Here is a 12,304-nt window from a genome sequence, read left to right as displayed (position 1 = left end):
GTGTCTGGAATGGATGTATTCTTGAGTCTATAAGGTAACAATAATATAATAAGATAACCTTGTTTGAAATGGGTTTGGCTAAAAGAAAATTTTGGTTTCGTCTATACTACTAGGTACTTATACTATATTGACTGGGTTAAATACAATTGCATTACTAAAAAGAGACTAAAATACAATTTTCATTGACTAAAACTAGACTAAATGTCATCAGTTTTCGTCGACTAAAACTAGATTAAAATGTCATCAGTTTTCGTCGACTAAAACTAGACGAAAATAGTCATGGATAATTCTGACTAAAATAAGACTAAAATGCTCGGACTTTTTTAGTTGACTAAAACTTGACTAGACTAAAAAGAGTATGAACGTGACTAAAACTAATAAAAACTAAAATGACAGCTTCACACAAAGACTAGACTAAAACTAAAATTAAAACAGGCCGCCAAAAACAACACTAGTTTTTACATAGTAAGTATACTGCTATTTCTTTTATTTTAAAATAATTGGAAAAAATAACACAAAAGGATTTTCCTGATTGTTGAAATAACTTGTATTCATTCTTCCATTCATTCATTCCAGAAAGAATCAGCAGTTATGTAAAAAAAAAAAAAAAGAGTAGTAATTGTGATTGGTATCATGTAAAATAAATGTTCTTACTTTCATTATTATTTATTTATTTTTGCAGATGCCGACTATTCCTGGCCTTCCTACTCGTCCATGTTTCTATGATATAGATCTTGACACTGAGAGTGAAGAGGTTCATGGACTTTTTTAATTTTTGGGGGTATGTATTAATCTGTTATTTAAATGTAATGCATTGTGCCTGTATCTTTTACATGTTTTAAGACAGCTGTAATTAATTATTTTCTCGTTTAAGATTACAGTTTTTGGCAGTCCACAAAGAATTCCTTCACTGGATTAAAGACCTCAGTCTTCCTCTCAGATCAGAGGTTGTTATTTCTAACAGGACAGATGTGCTGTCATAACTTTTGATATATTCTGATCTATAACATTTGTCTATTTTCCTAATGAAAATTTCTAAGAAATATATTTATTAAACTACACTACCCTACACTACTACACTGAGCAAAAAAAGAAAGAAAAAAAAAAGAAATTGTCCATTACATGATCTAATCCAAATATATTTGTAATAACTAATTTTGCAGATTAATAATTGTGCTATTTTTTAATAACGGTTTTCAATCTATAGGGTTTCTATCAACCTTTTTTTCACTTTTCATGTGCCAAACGAGAGTAAAAACTGACTTTGAGTGAATAAGTCTATACTAACATTTGTCAGATACATATTTTTGATTCTGTTTGAATGCATTTACCTTGTGAATACAAAATTCAAATAAATTGTAACTGAGCCTCAGATACAGTCTACTTAATCTGTGTTTGTAATGCCAGTTTCTGATTTGGGACATTTTTCTTACATGAAAAATCTGAGAAGAAATAGATTTACAAAAAGTCTCCAGTTACTTTCTATTTAGTCTCATTACTATCTAGTAGAAACATTCAAGGAAGAGATTTCATACCTTTTTTTTTTTTTTTTCTCACTTTAGTACTTCTAGTTACCTAAATTAAGTGCTAAGATCATTTGAGATTCAGTAAGTTTAATTTTGACACAAAGACATTTGAAGGATCTAACATTCAGTTTTTCTTACATATTTATATAGCCTATATTTTTATCTAAAATTCTGATGTTGAAAAAAAAATGTTGCATGGATTTTTGCTTCTCTTAAAATATGCCTAGCTGTTTGGTCTGAATGACTGCTGCTGTCAGATATTAAAAATATAAATTCTGTAATACCTTGACAAGAATGTAAACGATAGTGTAAACAAGTTCCAACATTGAATATCTATACTTTTTGCTTCCCTATGACAAGACATTGAAGATCCTAAATTGTGAACAGATTTTTTATATTTCGAATGCTATTTATTACATAGCCATGGTAACAGCAAAACAAGTGAAACCAGGAGTGTCTGCTATTTTATGTTTAGTGGTTTTCACATGAAACCACAAATTATGCAGTTTACTAATTGAAGACCGGAAACACACATGCACCCTCAGATTAGTGGTCTCTCCAGTCACAGTCCATTCTCCAAAAGAGTATTCTCTTCAGTAATGTCATATAAAAAAAAAAACTCCTTTCACTTAAGCGTTTCACAAAATGACGTGCACTTTTGTAGAGTGACATTTAAAAGTGAACTGTTGTATATGAACATTTATGATATGTATAGTGGGCAGTCTAGTGTGGTTCAACTTTGGGTGTGAATGTTAAGTCCACCTGTTACACCGTTAATTGTACTGCTTGTTCCTGAACTTAGTAAATTATCCTTAATAGCCAAGCATGACTCTCAATTTATCTAAATTAAAATGTGTTTTTGCGGTAGAGAATCTAATTCAGTACAAGTTGGAGCCTTGTACGGAATGAAAAAGGATGGCAGGCATGTGAGAAACAGTCCCACCATTTGATAGTCAATCCCAGTCTTGGGACAAATAATGTGAAATCTTTTTGAGCAACATTTGAGGTAAATTACTGAGCTCTCTTGGAAGTCAAACATACAGTCTTGTAAATAATTTGTGCACTGTTGTGTGGAATTGTTGAAAGAGCATTTCAACCCAGAGCTCAATGAAATTGTGCAGTGGGTTCAAATTAAATTCAAGATCAAAAGAGATGGTTCAAGAAAAATTGAAATAAATCCTACATGAGGATTCACAAGCACAATGGTCAGAAACATCTAATTCAGGGGTGTCAAACTTGTTCCTGGAGGGCCACTGTCCTGAAGTGTTTAGCACCAACCCTAATTAAACACACCTGAACCAGCTAATCAAGGTCTTATCAGTCTCACTAGAAACTTCCAGGCAAGCGAGTTGGAGCTGGTTAGAACTAAAATCTGCTGGACATTAGCCCTCCAGGAACAGAATTGAACACCCCTGATCTAGTTTCATCTAGTTCAGTGGTTCTCAAACCTGTCCTGGAGGACCCCTAGTCCTGCACATTTTGTATGTCTCCTTTATCTAACACACTGGATTCAACTCATCAGCTCGTTAGTAGAGACTGCAAGACATGAATTGGGTGTGTCTGATAAGGGAGACATACAAAATGTGCAGGGCTAGGGGTCCTCCAGGACAGGTTTGAGAACCCCCAATCTAGTTTATCAGTCTAGCACAAGGACCTCCTGCTCCTGGAGAACTACTGTCCTGCAGATTTCAGGACCGTAAGGGGGGAGCTTGCAATTAGGAAAGGTCTTCAAACTTTAAAAAAAAATCTGTTAACGGAGCCTTGCATGGAATATTTGAGTTTCTCTAACTTTAAATATGCCATGACACTTTCTACCCACTTGATATGTGTTGGTGGGGCGTTTGACTTCCATTGTGAGAGTATAAGCCGTCGGGCCAACGAAGAAGAGAAAGCCAATGCACCCGATTGACCTGGTGGTTGTGAGAGGTTCTCAGATGTCACACCAAATATTGCTATTACTGGATACGGTTGTATCTCCTTTTCATAAATATATGAAACACAGCAGACCAAAATGGTCCTAGACCTGGACATGTCCAAAACATATGACCCAAAGCAGCCTCACCTCTGTGACATCTAGAACACGTTGAGTCAATTTCTGGGAATATTCTCGTCAGTTTACTTCTAGAAAAGCGAAGCCTATGAATTATCTTAAATTGTAGTAGTCCATGTCTGACACAAATCGATGTTGAATGAATTCACTTAACTGCTGACCGCCAGACTGCCTCTGGGACTACACTTCCAAAGTAACTCTCCAAGTGCAGGGTTGGAGATCCCTGATTTGGTGCATAAAATGTCAGTAAACTGAAAATGTAAAATGTCATAAACACAGAGACTTCCCTTATTAGTACTTCCCATTGTTAAGTCCATGGGATATATTTTTCATATGTTTTCCACCCCCTTTGGGTATGATGTGACCTCCCCAGTGTTCCTTTCTCACTAAGAGAGTGAGAACGTTTCCCAGTGTTAACCAGGTATGGTCAGCTGTGGTATGCTCAGCTGTTAAAGGTTAACTATTTCAGGATTTATAGAAAAGGCTATGTACAGCTAAAGTGACTTCTTTTCATTGTTTTGGTACGTTTCCTATAGGCGAAGGAGATGTGAGGCCATGCTTTCTGGGCATTGGAAGGTTACAAAGGGTTGAAGTGCATTTGGTAATTGGACACTCTATGCTTGTCAGCATTTGCCAACCATAGACTTGTAACACAGTTCAGTTAGTTGTGGCATTTAATTATAGTGACCCCTAGTGTCAGAACTCCAACATAACATCTCTGTTTCCTCCATTAGGGAATGTCTTGGTTTCTATTGTCACCCTCATTCCCTGATTGAGGGAACAGATGGTGCGTTCAAGTCATGTCGGATAGATCGTATTTACGAGTTGAACGCACATGAACGCCACCACAAAGTCGTTATTATGAGTGGGAAACTTGAAATTTTCTTTAAGCCCCGAGTTTCCGAGTTGGGGACGTGTCAATGAGAAACATGGCGGAATCAATGGATGCAACTTCTGTAGTTGATGGTAAATTTTTGTTTAAATTGATAGTTTAGTTGTCCTATAAACCTAAACTGGTCATGTTCTTGTTACGCAGCTAGTTAATGAAATCCAAGTAAAAAAAATGCAGACCCTGTTGTATTTTCTTGTAATTTATTAAAAGAAGGTACACCGCCATCTTGTGCCGACTAAACTGACTTGAACGCACCTGATGTCGTAATTACGACGTCCCAGGAGGACTTGAACGCAGCAATATACCTCTACTGTATCTTCGCACACAAAAATGGCAAGAGGACAGGAAATCATAGAGAAGATTAGATATTTAGGCCACAAAAATCAAATTTGAAGTTTGCAGACTGAATCATAGTCCTAGATACTGTCAAATAATCCCAAAACAACTAATAATCAACGATCTTTGCTGGCTGCACTTAAAAACAAATAAACCACATCAGTGGAGTCCAATTCACAAACAAATGACACTGATGAACAAATGACTCTTTTAAATTGATTCTTTAAATGGATCAATCAAAAAGATTGGGACTTAAAGGGATAGTTCACCCAAAAATGAAAATTCTGTCATTAATTACTCACCCTCATGTCGAACAGATGGTGCGTTCAAGTCATGTCGGATAGATCGTATTTACGAGTTGAACGCACATGAACGCCACCACAAAGTCGTTATTATGAGTGGGAAACTTGAAATTTTCTTTAAGCCCCGAGTTTCCGAGTTGGGGACGTGTCAATGAGAAACATGGCGGAATCAATGGATGCAACTTCTGTAGTTGATGGTAAATTTTTGTTTAAATTGATAGTTTAGTTGTCCTATAAACCTAAACTGGTCATGTTCTTGTTACGCAGCTAGTTAATGAAATCCAAGTAAAAAAAATGCAGACCCTGTTGTATTTTCTTGTAATTTATTAAAAGAAGGTACACCGCCATCTTGTGCCGACTAAACTGACTTGAACGCACCTGACGTCGTAATTACGACTTGTCAACTCGTAAGTACGAACGTCCCAGGAGGACTTGAACGCAGCAAGAGATGTTGTGTCTCTCATGCCAAAACTCTGAACTGCTACTGACAGAGTTGAGATGCTATCTCGTCGTCTCAGCCTAAACCTAACTGAGTGAAGCATGTGAAACATGGGATGTCTGGGGTGTGGCCACGCATGCAAATTTCACTTGCCAATTTCATTGGCCTTTTCTGAATAGGTCAGAGGTGTTTGGTGTTTTTATTTATTTATTTTTTTTTACTGTAAGGAAATATCGGAACCTGTTGATGATTTATTTCGTTAATTTAGCTACTGTATGAAAAAAAAACACCTGGAGTTGTTTTGTTTTTTTTTAAAGAGTTGAAAAGGCTTTTCTGTTGGTAAAAAAAAATAAAAAATCTAAAAATGTTCTCTGTCAGCCTACAGTATTTCCCTGCATTTATCACATGTAAATCCCTCCGAACAGAAAAGGCTACACAGACAGAGAAGTCTACACTAAACATGCGGCAAGCAGGGCAAATGACAATAACAAGAGAAGATACTATAATTCACCTTGATTTTTAGTTGATTCTGACTTACCACAGTTGCTTTATGGACTCATAAGAGATGGAGCAAGAGAAAAACAAAGACAGTAAGTACAAATGACAAGTTAACAGTCTAACGAAATGCTAACGCACTTTGCTAGCAATAGTGGATTAGATTAAAAAACTAGTGATGTCAGAATAATTTCATAGACAATATCAGCTAGTCTCAGATATGTGATGACAATTTTTAGCCATTTAAACAGTGACGCATGATAGTAAGACAGAGATTCAAAACAAAACTAGACAGCTACAATTGCGAACCACTCAGCAGTGAGGCAGACAGGAATCGGTTCGGTTATAGGATTACTCCTCAGATCACCACAGGACTCTCCAGCTGAAATATTATATGATCATGAAAATATAAATATAAAATATTCATATAAAATCATGAATAACAAAAGCAAAAAGTCTATCATGATAAAAGGCCCAGGAACATAATTGAGGAAACAGGGATAGGTGTGTTTGATTAGGGTTGGAGCTAAACTCTGCAGGGCATTGGTCCTCCAGGGCAAGATTTGAGGAGCCCTGATTTCAAGACTAGGGCTGTGCGATTAATAGAATTTTAGTTTCGTTTTTTATTTTGGCTTCCAGCGATTATGAAAACACCATGCCATATTCTGTTCCTTTCCTTTTATGCAGTGTACTCCATTTCCAGACTGCTTTCGCCCTACAGTAGTTACGCAACATACAAATCAGTCAAGTCATGTAATGTGACAGGATGTGCTAGAACTAAAAAAAGAGTTAAAAGCGTATTGAGCTGTAAAAGAGACTCTGTTCCCCAGGTGGCAATCCGAGACGGAGCGAAATGGGGACAAGCACAGGCTGCTTTGGGTGTGTGCTTAAACAGACAAAAACACCCAAAAATATGTCAGAATGTTTGTCTTGGTGAGTTTTCACTTAAATGCTGTCTAACGTTAACGTGAACGCAAACAGTTGGGAAAGTAATCTATGCATTCAGTCTTAAAGTGACAGCGGAATAAAAAAACCCTGCTGCTGTCATTTGATGCTAATCAAGCAAGTAAAAAGGAGAGAATCATTCATTGCTCTTCACTGAATAATTGTAGTAACTTTAATAAGAACCAATGTTCTATTAGACTGTCCTCAGTGTGTTAGAATTAATGGTGTTTATTCTGATTTCCAATTCTGTTCCACTGGTTCACCTCAAGGCTGTTGTCTTTCACCCTTTTTGTTTTATCCTGTATTCATATTATAAAGTGTGTGGATGTCTCAGCGATTGTGAGTCTTCTCCACAAACAGGATCTAAGGCATGCTCTGGTCATGGAGGATTTTGTGCCATGATCGATTTTTTTCTTCGTTTGAATGTTAATAAAACAAAGAACATGGTGATTGATTATGGGAGGTCCTTATGGGAAAGTCCCTTTCAAGGAAAGTTTGTTCACTCTCCGGACATATTTGCAATGCCTCCGGGCAGCTCATTCAAGAGCAAGTCCTATCTAAATGAATGTGGGAATCCTGAAATCTGAAAAACTGCTTGCTGAACTCGCAATTAAGTTACATATTTCAAATCCGCAACAAAATCGGAAATGAACTGCCTCATGAATGTTGTTTGTTATGCTCAAATAGCATTTAAAAAGCTTATTTTTCAGGCTAGACCAGCCAATGTGCTTGCGCAGTCATAACATGCTTATTTATTTATTTATTTTTTAAGGAAATTAAAATCTTTTAGAGTAAAATAACTGATTTTGTTAAGCTGTTTTGATAGGTTGTTTTGACATACTGGCAGCACGCCACTTTTAAAGAAAAATATGAGTTTTGGAAAGAATCCAAGTACTTTTTGGTTACAAGTGATACTGTAAGATGTTCTGCAGGTGTCTCGGCTTTATCTTCTCCAATAAAGTTTGTTTCGAGAGACCTTTTGCAAAGAGAAGAAGACTTTTTCTCCAACAGTAGTTGGTAGTTAGTTTCGTATGCATGCTGAATGTAAGCACTTATTTCTACAAAAAAAATCATGAAAATGAAGCTGTGCATGTATGCATATTTGCACCACACTTCCACAAAGAAATTAATGGTACTAATAAAAAATGTTAATAAGCATTTAAATGACACTATACATTGCATGAAAGATCTTAGACATACAGTGTAGGCACTCTAAAGATGATTAGCTTGTGCAATCATCCATTTTTAATAACATTCAAGGTAATGGAGACAGAGACTTTATTAATAAAGCATGGCCCAGAAACTGATACGCTTAGTAAAATATCTACAGAGCTTAATGGAGTGTTATTTAATCTGTAGCAGGCTGTGTAATTCTCTTTCCATTTGAATATTAAAATTTTGTAATTATGGCTATATTGAATAGTTCAGGAAAAACTACATTGTTCCATTGCTACAGTCTTTAATTCCAAATTCTGAGACAGGTATCTTCTCAAAGGTTGATGTATCACATATCTGTCTAAGGCACCTGATATTCATTATACATGTGATCATGTGACCTGTATTGTCAACATTAAAGTAGAAAAAGACACTGCTAATGTCATTGTGACGAGGAGAGCAATAGTGAACAATGACATTTATAGCGAAGACGTTTTATGATCTGCGTGCAACTACACTGGAAGGGGAAACAATAGATTTCAATATTTTCAGAGGAAGAGTGGTGTTAATTGAGAATGTGGCATCATTTTGAGGGACAACCACCCAGGACTATATCCAGCTTAATGAGCTCCAGAGCAGGTACCCTCACCGGCTTGTGGTCCTGGGCTTTCCCTGCAACCAGTTTGGATACCAGGTTTGTAAATGATTACGTGCAACTCACTGTTTCGATTACATTTAGTTGTAGTTTATCTACAAATGTCATTTAGTTCATACATGGGTTCAGTGTCACATAAATTATAAATATATATGTTCATGATAAGTTACCAGTGTTTCAGAATTTTGCAGGACTGTTGTACATCATTTGGATTAACATAATAATTATTGCATTGTGCCAATACTGTCGTCTTTCTCATTTTCCAGGAGAACAGTTCTGACGCAGAAATTCTAAATTCCTTGAAATATGTACGTCCAGGTGAAGGGTATAAGCCTGCATTCACCATTTTTGAGAAGTGCGTTGTAAATGGGAGTGATGCACATCCTGTCTTTTCTTACTTGAAAGACAAGCTTCCTTATCCAGATGATGACCCTATGTCATTCATGGCGGACCCTAAATATCTGGTCTGGAATCCCATCAGTCGGAATGATATTTCATGGAATTTTGAAAAATTTCTTATTGGACCAGAGGGTGAGCCCTTCAAGAGATACAGTAAAAGGTTTCAAACTATCAATATTGCACCAGACATTCAAAGACTACTGAAACTGACCAAGAACTAATCGAAAACAAGTTAATTGATCATGTTTCATATTTAGTCATTTGTTAACTCAATGTGACAATATTGACAATGATTTTTAATTCACATTATCTTCCATGTTAACAACATTGTGGCATCATCTTAATTTCTTTTATATTACTTAATGAGAGTGACACACCAAAATGTAACAGGGTTTCACTTGAGATTGTAAATATGAAAGAATTATGGATGGTGCCATTAACAAATTCTCTGCAATGGAAGTACCTTAATAAAATATTGATCAACACACTGTTGGTTCTGGCTTAGTAGACATGTCTCTGTGCTGGGGCAGTATGGAATCCCATGAATTTGCTTCACTTGTTTTACAGAATGTCTCCTCTGTCTTATTAATGTGACATCTGCATGTGCTTTCACATTGTTCATGATGAGGAATGTCACATGAGCAAGAGTAGAGATATACTGTAGTACATATGTATACTGTAGATTAGCCTATAGCTTTCCCAGATAACAAGATGACATTGATACTATGTTGAGTTTTCATCCAAACCATCATCTTGGTTGAGATTGACATTTCAGTGTTTAAAGTATGTTGACTCAAGAACATTGAAATTTTGATTAAAGCTGACAGCACACATGAGTGGAGAAAAGGATACTGAGCTAACATCGATTTGTTGTCGATGACTACAAGATCATGAAAGTATATCTATATGGAATGGGTGTTACCCAATCAGTGGACACACCAACTGCTTTTCAACTGCTTTCCCCGATTTGTTGTAATACGCCGGGGGCTTGGATTAGGGATGGGCCTTTGAGTAAAGCAGCAAAAATAAATAAAATAATAAAATAAAATTCTTCCATTGTCTGGTTGAACAGATAAATGTTTAAGGTTCTATATTGTCTTACTTATTCAGCAATTTCTATGCTAATCAAAGCATTTGCCAATTAGCAAGTTAGCATTTACTGAAGCAAGTTATTAGTGACTTTAGTGACGTGACATGTGGCCAAGTATGGTTACCCATACTAGGAATTAGTGCTCTGCGTTTAGCCCATCCTAAGAGCACACACAAAGCAGTGAACACACACCCAGAGCAGTGGGCAGCCATTTATGCTGCGACGCCCAGGGAGCAGTTTGGGGTTGAGCCTTGCTCAAGGGCACCTCAGTCGTGGCATTGAAGGTGGGAGAGAGCGCTGTACATTCACACCCTCCACCTACAATCCCTGCCGGACCGGAGACTCGAACTTGCAACCTTTGGGTTACGAGTCAGACTCGCTAACCATTAGGCCACGACTTCCCTTTTATGCCACTATTAGCTACTTATAGCTGGTTAAGTTTCCATTACTAAAAATATTTAAATTGAGATTGCATGATAATTGTGAGTTAAATGTATTAGTTAAGGTGATTTACTGTATATTGCTGCAGCCACACAGATCTAAAATAAATATGCGATTTATTTCCCAGCTGTTTACCTTGACAGACATAACCGACTGGTTTTGTAACTCATGTGTTTTTAACGTAAACTTGTGTGTGAATGAGAACTTAGTTTAGTAATCACATGCTGTGACAGCCGCTTTCTGTAAGTGTACACTCAGAAAACCATATATAAGAAGTTTAAACTAATATGGTTTAAAACGCATGATTCCAGCGTGATAAACATGATCATCAGAACCAAAAACAGATGTTTTTTAGCAAGTACAGCTGTAATGGCGCAGCTCTATTCTGGAAAAGGGGGCGGGGAGCAGCAGCTCATTTGTATCTAAAGAGACAGGCACGAAAAACAGAATGTTTCTGCTTCCACTCAAAATAGGCATTTTCAAAATTATATAATAAATTATCTGTGGGGTATTTTGAGCTGAAACTTCACAGACACATTCTGGGGACACCAGAGACTTATATTTCATATTGTAAAAAGGGGCATAATATGTCTCCTTTAAGTTATTAACAAACTTTTTCCTTCAATTGCCCATGGCTCGGCTTTGATGTTTGTTCACTTATCCTTTTAAATGGATTGCTGCTTCTTCTTTTTTTCATTTTTCTCTGTGGATTTCCTTATGCTTTCAGTGTGGCAAAGGACAGCTCAGCCTTGACATTAATCCTTTCTCTTCTATTTGTTAGTGTTTTCAAATGTGGGTGCTTAGAAATCATGCATTGAAAATAATGCCCTCTTACCTGACCCCACCCTTAATCACAACTGTCACTGTGACATAAGCAAATCAGGTAACAGGGTCGAAAATGCTCATCCGATATGGCCTTGCCCACTGATCTGGTAACTCCCATTACTGTCCTGCAGAGAACTACTGAATACTTGACACACAGTAAAGGTGTTTCTTCATCAGAAGGCAGCATCTTAGGGAGGCTGCATCCTTTGTAAACCAGTCCATCCGAGGCTTCTATGCTAGATTCTTTCTAAGCTTTAAAAGCTTGAATGAGATGGTCTAGTAAGTCCACATGGCTGCGTCATAAAGGTTTTTATCACCACGGTCATGAAATGATAATACTATTAAAAATCATTTGGGAAAATACTTTATTTTAAAATCTTTGTATTATCTGCAGTGCAAAACAGTGTATAACAACTGTCTGTGGTCTCACAGTGGTATACATCATGGTAAGTTTAGCTTTATGTTGGAACCAAACAAAAAAAACTACTAAGAAAATTTAGGTTACTTGCGTAATCATCATTCTCACACTAAGGTAAAAGCCATGCAAATATAATCTAATACTATATAGTGTATACAAGCACCAAGGTGTTTATTGAAATGTGAAAATACAAATGACATAACATGCCCTGCTCCAACACCAAGCATCCAGTCTATAATATCTCACAAATGTGTGCAATGATGCCCAGCTCGCCGAAGAACATGTCCTGAATAGAAACACCCCTGAACAGTGCCCAGAAAGTAGCCGTTTCCTCTA

The 12,304-nt window shown here is 36.8% G+C and overlaps 2 protein-coding genes across 2 annotated transcripts in view; both read left to right on the top strand.

The window, feature by feature from the left end:
• LOC107680103 (C-1-tetrahydrofolate synthase, cytoplasmic-like) overlaps nucleotides 1-1,388 on the top strand; it is a 9,589-nt gene extending 8,201 nt beyond the window's left edge. The window contains exons 14-15 of the mRNA XM_016475872.1: nucleotides 683-781; nucleotides 874-1,388. Coding sequence (XP_016331358.1) covers nucleotides 683-772 — 90 coding nt within the window. The 3' untranslated portion in view covers nucleotides 773-781; nucleotides 874-1,388. The remainder of the gene's footprint in view (nucleotides 1-682; nucleotides 782-873) is intronic.
• A 7,168-nt stretch (nucleotides 1,389-8,556) lies between these two features.
• Nucleotides 8,557-9,674, top strand: gpx2 (glutathione peroxidase 2). Its single transcript, XM_016475873.1, has 2 exons — nucleotides 8,557-8,834; nucleotides 9,062-9,674. The coding sequence occupies exons 1-2, from the start codon at nucleotides 8,613-8,615 to the stop codon at nucleotides 9,413-9,415; spliced, it is 576 nt and encodes a 191-aa protein (XP_016331359.1). The 5' UTR covers nucleotides 8,557-8,612; the 3' UTR covers nucleotides 9,416-9,674.
• Nucleotides 9,675-12,304: the final 2,630 nt, after the last annotated feature.

Source organism: Sinocyclocheilus anshuiensis, unplaced genomic scaffold, assembly GCF_001515605.1.
Source record: "Sinocyclocheilus anshuiensis isolate Anshui unplaced genomic scaffold, SAMN03320099.WGS_v1.1 scaffold1290, whole genome shotgun sequence".
NCBI classification, from domain to species: Eukaryota; Metazoa; Chordata; class Actinopteri; order Cypriniformes; family Cyprinidae; genus Sinocyclocheilus; species Sinocyclocheilus anshuiensis.
Note: the sequence above shows the minus strand (reverse complement) of the source record. Positions and strands in the feature narration are given on the sequence as shown.